This window comes from Chiloscyllium punctatum, chromosome 13, assembly GCF_047496795.1.
Source record: "Chiloscyllium punctatum isolate Juve2018m chromosome 13, sChiPun1.3, whole genome shotgun sequence".
Lineage (NCBI taxonomy): Eukaryota > Metazoa > Chordata > Chondrichthyes > Orectolobiformes > Hemiscylliidae > Chiloscyllium > Chiloscyllium punctatum.
The window spans coordinates 94,998,749-95,018,808 of NC_092751.1; the positions used below are offsets into that span (position 1 = coordinate 94,998,749).

The 20,060-nt window shown below is 39.0% G+C and overlaps 1 protein-coding gene across 5 annotated transcripts in view; it reads left to right on the forward strand.

The window, feature by feature from the left end:
• lrmda (leucine rich melanocyte differentiation associated) overlaps positions 1 to 20,060 on the forward strand; it is an 891,213-nt gene that overhangs the window by 564,495 nt on the left and 306,658 nt on the right. For all 5 annotated transcript variants that reach the window (XM_072583307.1, XM_072583309.1, XM_072583308.1 and 2 more), the window contains one exon: positions 999 to 1,133. In XM_072583307.1, coding sequence (XP_072439408.1) covers positions 999 to 1,133 — 135 coding nt within the window. The remainder of the gene's footprint in view (positions 1 to 998; positions 1,134 to 20,060) is intronic.

The window sequence follows — 20,060 nt, forward strand, 5'->3', positions numbered from 1 at the left end:
TATTTGTGTGGATATCGTGTTCTCTTCATTGATGGGCATGCCAGAAATTAATTAGTGGCATATTAATTCACAAAGTCAAATCGTAAACATTTGGAATTATTTTGTAGGCATTAATGGGAAGAAAAAGACTTACTTAAAGGAACGCAGGAGAGTTTGTCTTGGATGGAAGGGAGCCCTCTGCTGGAATAATTATTGCATGAGATGAAATCAGGCCCATGGAGAATACTAAATAGGGAAAGCGCAGGCAGTTGTCACTGCTGTATATAAATGGTGTTCACCGCATACTTTTAATTACATTGGGATATGTGCTACGTGATATACTCACTGAACTATTCTAATGTGAAGATTGAAGGGAACAAACTTAAATAGTTTGATGAAATATTCAGCACTAAACTTTCAGGCCAAAAACAATACTTTTTTTTGGAGTGTTCTTCATTAAGGCATTAAAATACCCCTCAGAAAGGCTTTTAAATTATCAGGGCCCTGCAGAGTCAATGAAAGTTCAGCAACATTGATTTTCAACATTTACTGGAGACATAATTCTGACTGTGCAAAAGTATCAGGCCACCATTTATATTCTTGTGGGGAAATAAGGCTGTTATTGTTGCCACTGTAGACTCGTTTTACAATGGGCTGAATGTGTTTGTGATGGATGTCGTGTGAAGTAACTGTTTGTTTCCTTGTTGGAAAAGTTTCAGTTTCAACAATTGCTTACCATTTAGCCACACAACATCCATCATTTTGTCAATGTTTTAAATGTTTCACAGTGAACCTTTGAAAGAAAGTGAACTAAAAAGAGGCACATTCTTTCAATATATGCCAAAATTCTGACATGTGTGAGCCGTGAATTGCCCCTTAAACAATAACTTTGACAAGTCTTGAGTGCTGCAGTAAATTTGACTGTCAGCTCCTGATGTATATGATTTTTTTACTGCTTCCCTATAAATGCTTTTTCATTAGTGTGATTGAATCCTTAACGATGACCTTTGACACATAACCGAATTAGACAGCCTTTTGGATCATTTAGCTGAAGTGGTGCCTTGGCTTAAGTACCTCAGCCTCCTCGGAAATGAAGCCTGTCCCAATGAACTTGTTAGCTTGGACAACGATGAAAGTGACTATCAAAGATACAGGTTAGTTGTACTTGTTGCTAAGAGATAAGTGCAGTTACCTGATAAATGTCTTTCAGTTATCTGCTGGAGAAATGCATTAAAAAAAATCATTGCTGTTCCTTATTGTTTGATGTTTCTGAATTTTCAGCCACATTTATTCACAATATACCAGCTATTAATCATTTAAACTATAGGCGTAACTGGGAGAAATTATTCAGTGGCAAATATGTGGGGTTCATTTTAGTGCTGTCAAAAAGACATATACAACTGACAACCTTTATAGTATGGGATATAATATTTATAGCATGTCACACAGCCATAGATCAGAGCAGAAGCACATCTAAAATATTGCAGTTAATAATAAACTTTATACTGTGTTCTTGAGTGAAGAGGTTTTTTTATAAAGCAGTGTAAACATTTTGCAAATGCTGTTTGTATGTGTTTTCATAAGAAACGGAAAACTTTCCTTTCTAAAACATTACATCTTATGTTGAAAATACAAGGCATATAGCCATCATGACATTAGATTATTTAGTCAAAACAACACTGCAGGCATTTTCTGTGCATGTATGGTTTGTATTTTGCAATAGCGATAAACTATGTTGACATTGCAAGTGGCAACATGTGTAGTTTTGCTGCAACGTATTTCACTATGTATCAGTACAGGAACAAAATTGACTTCCATGATATTTCATTAGAATAGTAATTTGCATCTGCAAGTTCTGTAAAACTTGGAAATAACTGGAAAATTTGCAGATCCTGAACTACCTTTACTTCTTTTTATTGAAGTGTCTTTTTTTAACCAATGAAATATATGCAATATTTATTTTACTTCGTCTCATTATCAAACAGCCATCATATTTCAACTTAATTGCTGCCCCTCTCCACCACTCCTTTTTCATCAATGTTATTAAAGTTCTTCAAAATGGGCTTCCATAATTATTTTTAGGATAAATGTTACCTATGTAGTCAAGATTAGAGTAGTGCTGGAAGAGCACAGCAGGTCAGGCAGCATCCGAAGAGCAGGAAAATCAACATTTCTGGCAAAAGACCTTCATCAGGAGGTCCTGATGAAGGGCTTTTGCCCGAAATGCTGATTTTCCTGCTCCTCAGATGCTGTCTGACCTGCTCTGCTTTTCCAGCACCACTCTAATCTTGACTTTGATCTCCAGCATCTGCAGACCTCACTTTCGCCGTATTGATTTTTCCCTAAGTGTCTTTCGTTAAGAAACTTGCATCTTCTCAACCAGCAAACTTTAATTCTTTAATGATCTTAACTCATTAAAATTAGGAGATTATGTACCACACAAACTATAAAACCCATTCTACTCTCTTGTCTGCCAATGTTTTGGATCTTAACTAAGACATTGGCAAAATAGTAAGATTATGCTGCGTATTCCTGCTGTCATTGGGAAAGGAAACAGGCCAGGATTCCTCATTCTGATCTCTATTTAAAACTTGTGCCAATCTCTGTGGAGACTGTGGCAAGGCAAGCGCAGGTGTGGACCCAGCTGCAATATGGCCTCTGGGCACATAGTCTGCAAATACTGCCTTGGTTCACACATGAGGAATAGCCACTTCGGCCAGTCCTGAAGGATGCATAGTACCCAGAAGGTTGAGGATGAGGGTGGGGTGGATTAGAAAGTTAATTGAAGGGGAATTATTTTTTTTTAAAATGAAAAGCAGAGAGGGGGTAATAGGACTCATCAAATATATTCAAATATGTAGCCTTCAATCCAGCATATATGAAGCTGGGTAATTTTTTTTATATTGACTTTTTCATGCTTTGACTAGTTGACAGGATGTGATGGACGCTAACTTTCACAAAGACTTGACAAGTTATATGGAGGAGGGGAGACCTGAGGAAAATAAAGTAAATTAAATTTCAAAATGGCTTTAATAAAGAAAAGATGAGAGAATGAAAGGACAGTTTTAGAAAGTGGTTGAAAATGGCCAACTGTAAATGCTGGAAATCTGAAACAAATGCAAGAATGCTGGAGGGACTCAGGTTTGGCAGCATCTGTGGCAATATCTATTAATTGTATATGTCATTTGTTTAAGTGTAAGGCGGCATAGCAGCAAGTCAAAATTAGACTGGTGCTGCAAAAGCACAGCTGGTCAGGCAGCATCCAAGGAGCAGGAAAATCGCCGTTTCAGGCAAAAGCCCTTCATCAGGAATCCTGCTCCTCAGATGCTGCCTGACCTGCTGTACTTTTCCAGCACCACTCTAATGTTGACTCTAATCTCCAGCACTCACTTCCGCCCCAGCATAGCAACTAGTGCCCGCATGGGATATGGACCAAGCACAGGCAGGTGGGACTAGTACAGTTTAGGCCTACAATTGGAATGCAGTGGATGGACTGAAGGGTCTGTTTCTGTGCTGGATGACTCCATGACTATAATATGAAGGAGGAAGCATCGCTAAAGGAGACTGCAACTAAGCGATAAATGGATTTTGGTATTATTAAATGTGAAGCAGTATATTTTTATTGGAAAGAATTGTGATCAGTAATTATATTTGATTTGAGGATGAAATTGTGGAGTAGATGGATTTTAAGAGTTTTAATGTTGCAAGATCTCAAAACAAGTAGATAAAGTAATTAAACTACAGATTCAAAAAAAAAATTATTTTAAGTCCCTTCTGTTTCTCTGTTGGCTTACAATTGAGGAGCGTTTATATGGAAGATTTGTTGGCCTGCAAACTAAATGTTCCAGATGGCTGTACTCCTTTAATACTCATCAGCACCATCATAAAATGTTGTAAATGATTTTTTTTCTACTATTTAGCTGAAGAAGAAAATGTTCTTATTGGTGAATAATTTTCCACCATATTTATAGATACTGCTGAGTAATGGAAACAATATGAAAAACAGATGATCAGTTAGATGTAAGCAATGTAACTGAACACAGACTCTTTTCAGCAGTGCCAGAGTGAAGCTTAGAGTATGTGTCCACTTGATATTGTTTAATGGGGGTATTTTTGTCCACTTTAATTGATTCCTAAATACATAAATCAGTTTTGTTTGATTTTATTTGATGCAAATAAATGTAGTAAATTATTTAGTTTGAAGACTTAAGCCATAGAAGGCATTGATTGTGTGACCCAAAATTATGCTACAGTGTACAGCAAACCATAGAGTTATAGGGATGTACGTCATGGAAACAGACCCTTCAGTCCATCTCATCTGTGCCGACCAGATATCCTAAATTAATCTAGTCCCACTTGCAAGCACTTGGCCCATGTATCTCTGAATGCTTCCTTATTCTTATATCCATACATATGTCTTTTAAATGTTGTAATTGTATCAGGCTTCATCACCATCTCTGACAAGTAACATAAACCTTCACAAAACATGATTTCTTTTAATTGTGCAGTGTTTAAGTCACTTCTAAATGGTTGTTGGTTGACCAACAATTTCCAATTTAAGAGGTTTCTCTTCTTTTTAGCATAAAGCACATTTTTCCACAGACCTGTGTCTTGGTTATGTACATTTTTGGTTTTGCAGCTATTGGAAACAACAGTGACTCAGATTGTGGGTGTGGAAATTTAAAGGAAATGCAAAGGAAACCTTCTTTACTAGGATCACTGGAAAGACAGAAAATGGAATGATACAGAAACATCCAGCTTTATTGTAAGATGTTTGCTCTTCCTTCAGAAGATTTGGATGTGGCTGAGATAGACAGCATTTACTGCCCATCTCTCGTCGCCATTGAAAAATGAGCTGCCTTCTTGGTATATAAGTTTGGGCTAGCCAGGCCAGTTAAAAGGAGAAGAAGAGCCAAGTGTGTTGAGATCCATCTGGAGGTGCATGTAGGTCAGGAAGGGAAAGGAAATCACGTTTCTCTCCCTGGAGAACATGAGTGAACAAGATAGATTTTACCACTGTTAGGTTGTTCAAGTCATCATTATTGAAACTAGGTTTCTATTTTGTGCTTTATTTAATTAATTCAACTTAAGTTTCCCAGCTACCATAATGTACGATATGGGTAATTTAACTTCATAAGCAGTTACTCCTGATCAAGGCTGACTTGCTTCCACCTCGGTTCAACAGTTCTGAAATTGTTGATAGGTCTATCTGTGATTTACATTCTCTGCCACATTTTGGGCAGGTGGCACTTGAAGAAATAGGTAGATGGATTTTGGGAAATTTGTGATCTACCTCCAATGCCTCAAATTTCACCTCTGTGCTTCCTGATGACAACTCTCTATGAGGAGAGGAAGAATACTGAAATACTTACATGTCTTAATACTTACATCACTGTCCTTGAAAATGATCACTGAGTTAGACTAAGACCATAAGCTATAGGAGCAGAATTGGGCCATTTGGCTCATCAAATCAGCTCCACAATTTGATCATGTTTCTTGACCTCCTCCCCTGTCTTCTGCCTGTAACCCTTGACCCCCTTACTAATCAAGAACCTATCTATCTCTATCTTAAGGACAGGTTTATCATTCCAAAACTGGGCATAGATAAGTTACCGTATGTCGTCAATGGCGAAATTAAACCGTAGTCTAAACTGTAATCTCATTCTCTGGCACATTTATCAATCCTTGAACACATTTAAGCCCAGTGAACCAATTCCAGTTTCAAGTGGATCATACAGATGTGAGGAACAACGTTAGGAATACCTTTGAATGAAGTATCAACTAAGTAACTAACAGGGCTACATGCACATTAAGCACTAAACACTCCAGGCTCAAGGAAAATCTTCACGGTCCTACAACCAATCAATTAGACCAAAGCTCTTTCACCCTGTTACATCCAGCTGAGACTGCTTATTAATAATTCAACAACTATCAGGAGGAAAACACCACTAACACCTCCACCTTGACAAACCATACTGTATGAGTAACAAGAGACTGAACTAAACTGCTTGTGAGAGACTTATCTAAGAAGTGTCAATCAGGTTCGACTACTTGGCCTCATCCCAAGGTCTACAATCTTAGATACTGGCCTCCAATTAGTTTGCTTCATTTTATATTAGCCAGGAGCAGAATTCACTGATACTGAGGGCTTTGATGATATACCGGCTGGAGTGATGATGACATATGCCAGAACTATTTGCTCCTCTGTCTAACTTATTTCATTACGGTTGTGACATATTTACACAACAATGTTGAAAATTGTCTGGAAATCTTCTATTCACAAAACACGGTCTAAATCTAACAAGGATAATTGTCACACTGTCAGTCCACTTTCAAGCATGGAAAGTGTCATCAACAAAGCAGTCAAATAACTTTTCCTTCTCGAACGCATCTAGGAATAAGCAAGTAGTGTTGGTCTCATTCTATCTGAGTTTTTAAAAACACAGCCATTTAGCTGTGCAATACCAATGATATATGACCCATACCAATGATATATGATGCATACACATTAGAAGCAAACCGAAGCCACTCGGCCCCTTCAAAATTGCTCTGCTCTTCAGCAAGGGTTGATCTCATTACTCCACATTCCTGCCTACGTCCAATAATCTTTCACCCTTTTGCTTAACAAGAATTTGTCTACAACAAGAATTTTGCCTGACATGTCGATTTTCCTGCTCCTTGGATGCTGCCTGACCTCCTGTGCTTTTCCAGCACCACACTCTTGACAAGAATTTATCTATCTCTACTTTAAAAACATTGAAAGTCTCTGCTTATGGTGCCTTTTGAAGAAGAGGCTTCCAGACTCTCAGCTCTCTGAGAAAAAATCTCCTCATTGCTGTCTTATTTGGGTAATTCCTTAAACTGTGATGCCTAGTGCTAGATTCTCCAACTAGAGAATTTCCACAGGCACCATGTTAAGACCTCTCTGGGTCCTCGCTGTCTCAATTAAGTCCTTGCTTACATTTTTAAGCTCCAGTGGATACAAGCCTAACCTGTCCAACCTTTTCACACAAGGCATATTACATGTTAGTTAGGAAAAGCAAAATTAACAGCAAAGTAATTCAGATGCATGAGATCTGAAATAACAAACAGTGTGAGAGAAATTCTGCAGTATCTGTTGAGAGAAATACTAAGTTGATGAAGAGTTGTATTGGACTCAAAACGTTAACTCCATTTCTTTCTAACTTTCTTCACAAGTCTGTTGTGTGGCACCACATTGAATGCATTTTGATTACTTTTAGGAGCCTGTATACCACTTCCACGAGGGACTCTTGTCTTAATCTTCACATCTACCCAAACTGCTGCTTCATCTTGACTTTTGTAATTAGGTAATCTCTCTCGATTGTGCTAACACCGTCATTAATTAATAAATCCACCCATTTGCCGTTTCCTGCTTTCCTGTCCTTCTGCAGTGATATGTACCATTCAACTAAAGTTCTTTTTAATTAGTTTTGTAACCTCTAGCATTTATCTGTTGATTTACTAAAATATTTGTACTGTCTATCTCTCAATGTTGTGGTCTGTTTATCATTTCTAATATTAATACCTTCTTCACGTGCCTTGTCTCCCACTCTTTGACATCCTGCTGGCACCTGTACACTCCAGACCATGTGGCAGTCTTGCTGAGTAGTTAATGTAAAAACTGAACGTCAGAGACCAGATATTAGTAATTGCCCTCTGCATCAAGACAGTGTTCAATCCAATCGGGAACTGAAGAACCATTGCAAATCTGAAATTAATCAGAATCAAAAGGGAAACGAGCCCATTGCTGAAGCAAGAGAAAGTGTTTGTGCATGTTGCATGCTTGACATCTTAGCTCTTACTGAACATCACTTTAGGTGTTCTCAGATGAAATGTTCCTTGCGGAAATATTCTGAATCTCTCACAATCCAAGTTCCTTACATTCAAGAGGAGGTAAGGGAGGAAGGAGGCCTGTCTTGCATGTGCTGCTCTGTTATCTAATCCAGCAATATAATCTAAAGGCAATCTCCTGCTTTTTACCCTTATCTTTGCACACCATATATAAATGATTTGGATGTGACCATAAGAGTTATAGTTAGTAAGTTTACAGATGACACTAAAATTGAAGATGTTTGGACAGTGAAAAATGTTACCTCACATTAAAATGGGATCTTCAACTGTTTGAATCAATGGGCTGAGGAGTGGCAGATGGAGTTTAATTTAGATAAATGCGAGATGCTGCAGTTTGGAAAAGCAAATTAGAGCAGGACTTATACACTTAATGGTAAGGTTTTGGGGAAAGTTGCTGAGCAGAGAGACCTTGGAGTGCAGGTTCATAGTTCCTTTATGCTTCCTTTATTGGACAGAGCATTGAGTACAGGCATTCGGAGGTCATGTTGCGGCTGTACAGGACATTGGTTAGGCCACTTTTGGAATATTGCATGCAATTCTGATCTCCTTCCTATAGGAAGGACATTGTGAAACTTGAAAGGATTCAGAAAAGATTTACAAGGATCTTGCCAGGGCTGGAGGATATGAGCTATGGGGAGAGGCTTAACAGGCTGGGGCTGTTTTTCCTGGAGTGTCAGAGGCTGAGGGGTTAGGGGTTTATAAAATCATGAGGGGCATGGATAGGGTAAATAGACAAAGTCTTTTCCCTGGGGTTGGGGAGTCCAGAACTAGAGGGCATAGGTTGAGGGTGAGAGGGGAAAGATTTAAAAGGGACCTAAGGGGCATGTATGGAATGAACTGCCAGAGGAAGTGGTGCAGGCTGGTACAATTACAACAGTTAAAAGGCATCTCGATGGGTATATGAATAGGAAGGGCTTAGAGGGATATGGGCCAAGTGCTGGCAAATGGGACGAGATCAGATTAGGATATCTGGTCGGCATGGACGAGTTGGACTGAAGAATCTGTTTCCTTGCTGTACATCTTTATGGCTTTATGGCTCTATGACTCTATTTCTATCCAATAAAAATATCCAATGCCCTCTTGAATGCCTCAATTGAACCTGCCTCCTCCACATTTCCAGGTAGTCCATTCCACACCCTAACTACTCACTTTGTGAAAATGTTTTTCCTCACATCACTCTTGCTTCATTGGCACATCATTTTAAATCTATCCCCTCTCATAACTGGTTTCTTTTAGAAGCAGTAACCACTTCACTCTCTCTACTCTGTCCAGCCTGCTCATGATTTGAAGACCACTATAAGATCCCCTCTCAGTCACATTCTGTTCAGGGAGAAAAGTGCAACCTCCTCCAATTTATCACTGATGTTTCTCAAACCTGAAACGAATTTGATCAATCAGTTCTACTCTCACTCTAATACATTTACATCATTCCTCTAATGTGGCATCCATAACTGTACACACTAGTCCAGTTGAGGTGCCTTGTACAAGTTTCACAGCATCTCCTCGCTCTTGTACTCTATGGCCCTGTTAATCAAGCCAACAACACTGAATATTTTATTTACTGCCCTCTCCATCTGTCTCCTTCAATGATCTGCGCACACATATACCCAGGTCTCTCTGCTTCGGTACTCACGTCAGGACTGTACCTCCTATTTTATATTGTCTTTCAGTTTTCTTCCGATCAAAGTACTTCACCTCATGCATGTCTGCATTGAATCTCATCCACCAACTCTCCACGAAATTGTCAAGTCCTTTTGACATTCAACACTATCCTCTTTACAGTTTATGATTTTTGTCAAGTTCAGTGTCATCTGAAAACTTGAAAACTATCCCATGCACGCCAAAATCCAGATCATTAATGTATATCAGGAAAAGCAAAGGTCCCAAAATTGACCCTAGGGAATGCCAATACAAATCTTCCATCAACCCAAAAAAAACCCATTGACTACTACTGTCTGTTTTCTATCACTAAACCAATCCTGTATCCACATATCAACTAGCAGGAGGTGGAGGCTCCACATATATTTCCATGCTCAATGATGAGATAACACAGTATATCAGTACAAGAGATCAGCCTGTAACATCTTCAGCCATCTGCAGCTGAAAATATGGTCTGGAAAATCAATCAGTTTCCTCCAGATGTCCATGGCATCACAGATGGCAGAGTCCAACTAATTCATTCACTGCACATGATGTCAAGAAATAGCCAAAGGTGCTATGCGCTCTAATAACATTCCAGCAACAGTACTGCAGACATGGGCTGCAGCACTTGCTAAACCCCTAGCCAAGCTTTTTCCATGCAACTACAATACTAGCAACTACCCCAACAACGTGGAAGATTGCCTGATAATGACTTGTCCATAAAAACAAGAAAAATTCAACCTGACCAATTATTGTCCATCAATCTACACTCTGTCATTGGCAAATGATCCACCTCTAAGGACACATGCCAGATGTCTGTGTCATAATGCATCAGGAAGTTTTGCTTTTGTGGCAGGTTGTTGCAGATATCTCCAGTCTCCTGCAAAAAGCCATCTTTCTCAGTGAACTGAATAGCGAAGTGTTATCAAACACTTTGAGAGAGCTGGTCTGCTTGTAGACCTTTTGTTGTTTGTCACTTCTTGAATACTGCAATTCATGTTACATCAAACAGAACTTTTAAAGTTTAAAAAAACACTGCAAATAGACTCTGGAGATTAGTATGTTTGGAATTTAACTTTAAGATTTCGATGTAATTTCCTGCATTGCCTACCACTAGTGATGGAGAGACTAGAGTTCCATAAATAATGATTAGAGTTTTATTGCTTAAAAATAGATCTCTGATGAAATATGTCCTTCATAAAAGGCATTTCATAACACTAATTCCATGAAGCAGTATCCACAAAAAGAGCACAAGTAGTTCCCTTTCGATGGTTGGGCAAAGCATGTCTACACTTTGATCTTACTACTGGAATAAAGTGTGTCAAGACAGCATGCAAACAAATAATGTCAAAATATTATTTCAAACTTCCTCTAAAATAGTTAAGCTATAGACATTTTTAAGTAAATTGCATATAATTGTCATAATAATAATAAAATATGGGTTATTGATTCTCGAATTCCGTCGTCTGATTTTAGTACTGGGGTCTTCGTGAACTAAAATGGTTTTAAAAAGGAAAAAATATTGAATTGAAATGGCCTCAATAATCAGCTGACTATACAGGTTAGCCCTCTTTGTGAAATCAATGGAGAATAAATGAAATAATTTGAACTGTAATTCAATTTTTTATCAACACACTGAAACCAGCTGAATGTAAAAGAACTTTTTTAAAAATTTGATTTGCACCTGTATGATAAATTTCCTATATGGTGATGTTTTTCATCTCCATCACTTATTTATCTTGGAAACAAGGATCTCAGACATCAGAATATACAAATTACCTGTTCCATTTGCTCTCTTACAGTCCAATGAGGCCTTCTCTGAATAGAAGAATTTTGAAAAATTAAAACTAATGCATCAACTATCTCATTGGCAGTTTTTCTTTTGACCCTAGAAAGAAGTCCATCAGGACCTGGGCACTTGCCTGGCCATAGCTCCAACAATTGACAATAGTGAAGACGATGCAAACTACCTGTCCAGCTCATGTGCTATCTTTTTATTTTCTATTAATTATTCTTCTGACTCACTTTCTCTTGGATCAATGCTAACTTTGTTAACTCCATTCCTTTCAACACATAGAGAAACTCTTACTATTTGTTCTTAAGTTTTTACTCCGCTTTCCGTCAAACTCTAATTTTCCCTCCTTATTAATTTTTTTTTAGTTTTATTTGTGTCTAAATTTCTGTTCTGCCTGTGTTTGAACAATTATGCTTTTTCTTTGTTAGATCTTCTAGTTAATCACAAATGGTAGGTACGATGTAAATGTTCATATTCTTTTGAATATATCAATTCTGTGTATTCTGAAATCCGTTAAATGTCTGCCACTACATCTCTATTGAACAATTCTTGAACAAAATTTTCCATATCACTTTAGCCATGTTTTCTTTTGTGCCTTCATAATAGTTCACATTTATTTTTTTTCATAGATGTCTCAGACTGCACTCAAACTGAACATAAACATAAATCATAATTTCGTTACTGCTACTATGGGTGTCTTCACTGTGAGATCATTAATTAGTTGGCAGAGTTCCTCTGATTTGTCGAAGTGTTTCCGCAGAGAAAACAACAAGGAATTATAGACTCGCCATGCTTCCCCAGGTAGCGTAAGAAAAGAAATTGCGAACCTTAGACAGTTTGGCATAGACATAGGAGGGCCGAAGGGTCTGTTGCTATATTGTTTGACTCTATCTGTTTTCTTTGAGGAGAACAGATCTCTGCTTATGAATACAAGTTGCTTCTAGCAAGCATAAGTGAGTCATGTTATGAGCTCAGATGACTACCTTAAGTTGGCCATAACTACAAGTGCCCTCAGGATTATTCAGCAAATGTTGTCAATCACAAAATTTGCCTACTGGCACAACAGGTCCATGGCAGACGCCAACTCCCTGGTCCTACACTCATCCCCACAACATCTGGATAACAAAGGTACCTATGTCAGGCTTCTACTTACTGATTACAGCTCTGTCTTCAACACCATAATTCCAAACAAACCTATCTCTAAGCTCTGAGACCTAGGTCTCCGTTCCCCCCTCTGTAACTTGATCCTCGAATTCCTGATCTGTAGACTGCAATCAGTGAGAATAGACAACAACATATCATCCATCATAATCCTCAACACCAGCATACTCAGCTCCCTACAATACTTCTTATACATGCATGATTGTATGGCCGAATTGTGACCCAGCTCCATTTACAGGATTGCTGATGAAACAACCCTTGTAAGTCAGATCTCAAACAAGACTAGACAGGAGACAGAAAAGAGATTAGTGCTTAGTGGCATAGTGTAAATACAACAATCTCTCCATCAACGTCAGCAAAATGAAGGATCTGGCCATTGACTTCAGGATATAGAGTGGAGGGCACACCCTATAGTCTGCCTATTACTAACACACTGAAGGTCATTTAAACAATCAATCATTGGCATCTACGGACAGCTTACCTGATATCAAACTGGATTGAATTTTGGACTTGACATTGCTTAATTTTATCTTAGATACACCATCGTTTTGGATTGGTGGGAGTATCCCATAAGTGGAAAATACCACTCATGTCATTGCTGCGTAATAGCTGTGAGAAAAAGTTTGGTTGACCTGTTCAAACTTTTCAGATACTTCACATTTCTAGGGTAGCTTCAGCAGAATGGGCACATTGCAGGTCTGTAAGTGGCTGCCTTTTTTCCACTTTCAAGTTTGCATGATGCATAACAAGCAATGGTCTGATCAGGATAGCAATGGGATGACATTGTACTCTCTCTTTGTAAAAAATCTGCAAGGTGAGCAGGTAGCTCAGGCTCCCACAGGCAATTAGAATCAAGTTGTGTTGAGCTTTATTAAATGATCCTAGCAAGTTAACTCAAGCAACATTTCCTCATGGTCAGCCAAGGAACTCTATGGTCTAAACCTAGCTATGTAATGCCATTGTAAATTTAATCTCCAAATTGATATTTTTCTTGCTTTAGTTCACTGTCCACAAATCACAGCTCATCTTAACGTCTTTGACGAAACCCTTTCCTGTCCTATGCCTCATGCACACCTGCTTTACCCCTTTGTTTAGCAACATTTGTTTCCAGTTACCTGACACCCCCAAATTAAATTTCTGATCCTCATGCATAAATCATAAGGTCATAAGATATTGGTGCAGAATTGGCCATTCGGCCCAATGAGTCTGCTCTACCATTCAATCATGGCGAAGACATTTCTCAACCCCATTCTCCTGCTTTCTCCCTGTAACCCTTGAACCACTTACTAATCCAGGTACTATCTGTTTCTGTCTTTAAAACACTCTGATTTGGCTTCCACAGCCTTCTGCAGCAATGAGTTCCACAGATTCACCACCTTCTGGCTGAAGAAATTCTTCCTCATTTCAGTTGTAAGAGTCATGTCTTCCCTCTGCTGTGTACTCAGGCCCTAGTCACTCCTATCGTTGCAAATATCTTCCCTATATCCAATGTGTCCAGGTCTCCCCATTATTTAAGTTTCAATCAGATCCTCCATCATCCTTCTCAACTCCACTGAGTACAGATCCAGAATCCTCCTCTACTTTTTCACATGACAAACACTTCATTCCCAGGCTCATTCTAGTGAACCTCAGCTGGACCCACTCCAAAGCCATCACATCCTTTCTTAGATATGGGGACCAAAAGAGCTCTCAATACTCCAAAAGCAGTCTGACCAGAGACTTGTACACCCTCAGTAGTGCATCCTTGCTCTTGTATTATAGCTACTCTTGAAATGAATGCCCTTCATTGTTTCAGATCAGCCTATTTTAAAACCTTTCTTCAGCCCTTCGAATCATCTTCAACTGTGTTGTTTTGCCTGATCTTCAATCGTTTTGCTATCCATTACCAAAATTCCACCAGCCCCACCATTGACAGTTGAGTCATCGGTTTTCTCTGTCTGATAACTCCATTTCTTGTCCCAAGAAGTTCATCTCTTAAACTACCTCCTTAATCAAATTTCAGAATTTGCTCCTAACATAATATTCACTCAGCATTAATTGTAATCTGATTACATTTCTCTACCTTTTGTCATATGACAATTTTATTTAAGTACTGAATTTTATTTTGCTCTTTGCCTTGAACAGGGACCACAAGAAATATTAGAATATGGGCTGGACAGTTTAACATTGTCGATAACCATGCACATTGACCAGTACTGTCAACACTGAAAATATATTTTGATGCTAACTAATTTGAAATGCTTAACTCAAATTGAGTTGCCTTGGAACCATGGCAATAGAGCTTAAATTTATTATACTCTTCATATTTGTTTTTGTGATGTTGATATTTTTGGTTGAAAGCAAAACTAATCAAACATTTAATTAATTCTGTATTTATTTTAAATAAAATCACTTATTTCATTGCTCACAGTAAGTTGAGAAGATAAGTTATTTTATAAGAAAAAGAATTTTTCACGAAGTAAGCCATGGCATCCTATCATCTAATTATGAGGGGGTGGACCAACTACTTTAAATAGGTACATCCTGAAGTCAGTTAAAGGTAATTGCTGTTGATAATGGAAATTTGTACCAAAATTGGTAGCTGATTGTAAATCTCTGACTTCTTCCCTTGAGAAAGGGTCAGATATTGAATGATGGAACAAACCAGCAGGAAATAACTGCCCTTTTTAATAAAAATAATTGTTGATAAATTGTTTTATTCATTGGCTCATTCCTAATTAATTTCAAGTGAGATTTGTTGCTGTTTTAGGAATATGATATTTGAACCAATTAGGTAAAAGAATGGCATACTTAGCATGACTGACACTTTGATACACAATATTAATCAGATCCATGGCATGTACTGATTTAAAGAAGAACTGTCTTCTGCTTGTTTGTTTATACTTAATGGATCAATTGCTCTATATGATAATGGATTACAGTTGGACACAATTTAGGCATTTTTCCTTTTTATACCAAGTGAATTGACTATTTCTTAGAAAATACTGCCCTGTAATATTTTTGATATTTTTGACCAGCCTGCTAGGGGTAAGGAAAACAATAAGTTTATTTATCTTACTGTAAACTGCATTTTATCATGAGATTATTCACTTGCACTCCACCTCCACCTCTGAATTCCATTTCTCTGTTGCAAAAATCAAAGAAGCTGTGACTTAAAAGGGGGTCTGTTGGAGTCCTAATCTTTTTGTTTTTCTATCTTTTATTTCTACTCCTTTTATGGGGATGACCATTGTGGCAATTTCAGAAGCCAAAAAGAACACGCCCTCTCCTCCCATGGAGGGCTAAATCCTGTGGGTGGTCTCTTGCACTCTGCTGTGCAGGACGGTAATTTGTAGCTGACTCTGGCTCATTAGTCTGGTTGTCATCTGGACTACTGAATGGTGCAACATGTCTTGTTGATATTGGCAGTTGCTTCAGTTTGGCAATTGATTCATGTCTGTCGTGTCTCATTGTTTCATACTCTGGATGAGGTAAGCCTGTAGATGTGGTGCTTGTTCAATTGTCTAGAGTGAGCATGGTCTCAGATTCAAACTGGCTTTCCTGGTTGGAGGGCTGGCAGATTTAATGTCTTGTGATGTTTGTCATCCTTTCACATCTGGCTGGAGCAATATTCATCCTCTTTCACGCTCACATTATTCAAGTTATCATTTTGTACTTAGACAGTGTGTGCGTGTGTGTACGTGCTAGAAGTAGGTGGTTGAATTCCAGGTTTTCTTACCATCTGGAATTCGCATGGCGCTGTACAATTTTAGAGTGGAGTTTGAGTTGACGTATGTCACAGAAGTGAAAGTTGTTATGTCATTGTTCTTCGTTGACGTTGCTTGCACTGTAGCTAGCTCTCTGTCAACTTCATTGTTGGTTTGAGAATATCTTGGTGAGCTGATGGGTATAAATCCATATAATGCTGAGAACAATTTAATAAATTCATTGATAAATTGTGGTCCATCGAGATTACAAGGTCAAGGTTCTGTGAATTACAAATATCTCTTTCAGCAATGTAATTGCTGTTTCACACGTGTGACAATGCAGTTGATTGATTTCTATCCATTTGGAGTCATAGCATACTATGATCAAGAACATTATTACAATCAGCTGCTACCAAAGGTTCTCCAAGTTATTGCAGTCATGGACAGGATGCCCCAAATTGCCAAGTGCCGAGATGAGGGAGTATGAGTTGTCTCTCCTCCTTTATTCACCAAGGTTAATTTACCAAGGAACTCATTCCCCCCCCTGCCCACCGTGGACATCTTTCTCCCAAAACCAAATGAATTTATGTTGGTAAAGGACCCCTAATTGAGTTTATTAGTTAGCAGTTGCTAGAAGCAAAAATGACACAGCAAATGTGCAAACAGATTAGAAATGAGAATTGAAGCAGATAAAGGTTGATAGATCCTGTATGTGTTGTAATGAAGGGAAGGTATTTCTTCCTTTGAACTAAGTCTGTGTCCTTTCCTTCTGTCCTGTGGAGTGTTTTATTGCTGAGGAGAAGGCAACTGATGTGGTTGATGTTGCTGTTCCTTGTGTTCCTAATAAGAGGTTCACAGTCACATGGTGTAACCTGATCAAGCTGCAGTGAAGGCTGACAGCAGAGAAGATCAGACCAAGGCGAGAAACGTCTGAGGTAGGCAAGAAGTCTTCCAAAAATTTGGAAATCACCTGTCAAGTACTGAAGATTTGCTGCAAGAACAAGTGCTGTGAATACAAGCCTTCTACATAGGCAGCACCTTTGTAGCAGACAGCTCAAGAGACTCATTGATCCTTGAATTTACAGCCATAAGTAAGTTACAGTTGATTGCTTGTTTGCCTGGTTAAGTTGCTGATACAATATCGCCATGTGGATTCACACTTGCCTTGCAGTGGGTCCCAGTAAAACTTGATATTTTAAAGTTTCTGATTCTTCTTCATTTTGTGGCTGTTCACCACCTGACCACCACTCCCAGCTCCCGGATACCATGTGCTACCAGCCTTGGCAGGGAAAACACTGCCTGTTTAGGTTCATTGGGATGTTTCCATTACTGTCTCATGCCTAATCACACAGCAAAAATTAAATCTCGATGTTTAGTGCCATCACATTGCAGTCTATTCACCACTGACAAGAACCAGGTCATTGTTTATTTTGGGAGAAATTCATTGTTTTGTATGTTTATTACTGAAGTGGCAGAAAATTAATGACTGAGAATTTCTGCCAAACAGTGAAATTTGATACCCATTGCACCTGACAATCCCTTCCCCCATCTCAACTCCAGAAACAGATTGGCAGGCAGAGGTTGGTGCCATAGTGTTGGCCCTGCTGGTAACTTTCCTATTGCCACTGGTATTTTATCTGCTACTAAAGAGCCTTCTGCTGCTGCTGGGTGGGTGGGTAGATACTTGGGCGAAGTGCCAGACTGAAGCTGGCTGGGCTGGTTGGGGGTAGCAATTGTTACTTCTTACAATTAGTCCCCACTGCCCTGTTAAATGCAACACCAACCTTCCCCAAAAACAAAATGGCTACACACAGGTCCCCTCAAACCCTCATCCAGGCCTGGAAGCCTGGTCCTGGTAAAATCTGACACTTATCTGGTGACAAAGCTAAACTAGATCCCCCTCATTGGTGGGGGGGCGGGCGGGGGGGGATAGCCAGGAGTACCATCCCTATCAATAATGTTAGCGGCTAGCAGCCAGCCATTAGACTATCTGGATGGGAGTTAAACTTCTGTTCTAAGCCAGATTGGCTCTGGGCTTCCAGGCCAGAGAAAGGTGCTGACTTTAATCAGTAAGGGAATGAAGGGTTATGGGGATCAGGCAGGAAAGTGAATCATAGACGAATAGAATTGCAGAATCCTGACAGCAGAAAGCAGGCCATTCGACCCATCAAGTCCATACTGACTTCTGAGGAGCTTCCACTCCCCACCCTACCCCACCCCATCGTGCTGCCTCAAGTGAAGTTGAGAATGATCAGATCAGCCATGATTTCATTGAATAGCAGAGCACACTTAATGGGCTGAATGCTCTCCTCCTCCTCCTACAATGTATGATCTTTTCCTCAAAACTAGTTCATGACCCCATCAACAGAAAGTGCTGGAAATACTCAGCAGGACTGACCTGCTGTGCATTTTCAACATGTTCTGTTTATAATTCAGATTTCCTGCATCTGTGATATGCTACTTTTGTATTTGTGATTGAGTAAGCCTGCTCTTTGTACTTGCACAGTGTTCAGTAAAGGAAACCAATTGTTTCTGTTTGTACGGATGTACTGCTGGGTTAAGAGAGCTGGTTTATTAGTACAAGCAGGAGGAACCAGATCCCCCAACTGGTCTCCTGATATTGGATCTAATTAAGCTCCGCTGTCTCTTGTAATCCCTTTTAAATCCCAACACTAGCCAGCACTTGGACTTTTTCCTTTTTACCATTCCAGTTCCCTTGAAACAACTTCCATGTGTATAGTTCTTTTACCATAATAAAACCTCTAAATTCATTTCATGGCTGTGTAATTGGCCAAAATTTTACATTGAACCATTTAAATAAATATCAGACTAGTGATCATAAACTGGGGGTTGAAGAAGTAGGTTTTAAGAAATGTCTTAAAAGAAGAGAAAGAAGCAGGGAGTTTTCAGGATCGATTCCATGGTTGAGAGCCTCAACAGCAGAAAGTATGGCCACAAATGGTGGAACAATATTATTTGGAGATATGCAACAAGATGACTTTGCGACCTACACTAAAAGCCTCTATTTGACCAAACTGCTTGTCGCTGCATCTAATAGCTCATTTTTGCCTCTGCAATCATTATCTCATCAGACTTCTGAGAGAGATCACTGAACATTTCGGTGCATCAAAGGCAGTGTACAAGTGCAAGTTGGTGCTATTTTTGCCAACTCCAACTAAACAATGGATTTTGCTGTCTTAAGAGAGATTGTTGATGTTTTCCTCTTCCAGCTTATGCAACCAATACAGGTCAGAGCATTGCAGACGGCTGAGAGTTCTTTTCAAAATATATTCACTGAGTCTGAATCAGCAGAAATCCTTAAGGACCGTTGTCTCCAATGTTTGGCCTCCTGCCAACAGCAACGACTTCAACAGTACTCCCCACATAAGTATAAGATTAAAGTGCAATGGCAACCAACCCATTCAACCAGAAGTGACTGACTTGATAGAAAAGTCTAAGAATCTCTCTCAATAATCTACTCAGTACACAGCTCCAGTTTAAAAAAACTCAAGCTACCTAATGCCCACAATAGTATAATGCTAATTGAATGTGATGAATTTAACTTATGTGAATGTTAGCTGATGTTTACTTAGGGTTTGGCCAGTGCTGATGAGGTGACATATCTGCAACACTAATTACACTAAGCTTTGTTTTATAGTGGTACAGTAGTAGAAAAATGGCTCAAGCAGTTAATGCCCAATGGAGCAGAGCAATTACCAACTTTACAGGGCTAAAATAGAAAAGGATATTGAGCTTCCTATCCTCATTAGATTCCTCAAGGCCAAGAAATTAGTCTTTTCAGCTCATGCTGATTTCAATATCTGAATCTGAATTTAGCAGTTTGGCTTCCCTCTTGATGCTTTCAGCATCAGTAGCCCTTGTTAGACTCAGATACTCAGTCTTAACTGCTTCATTCCTAATAGCAT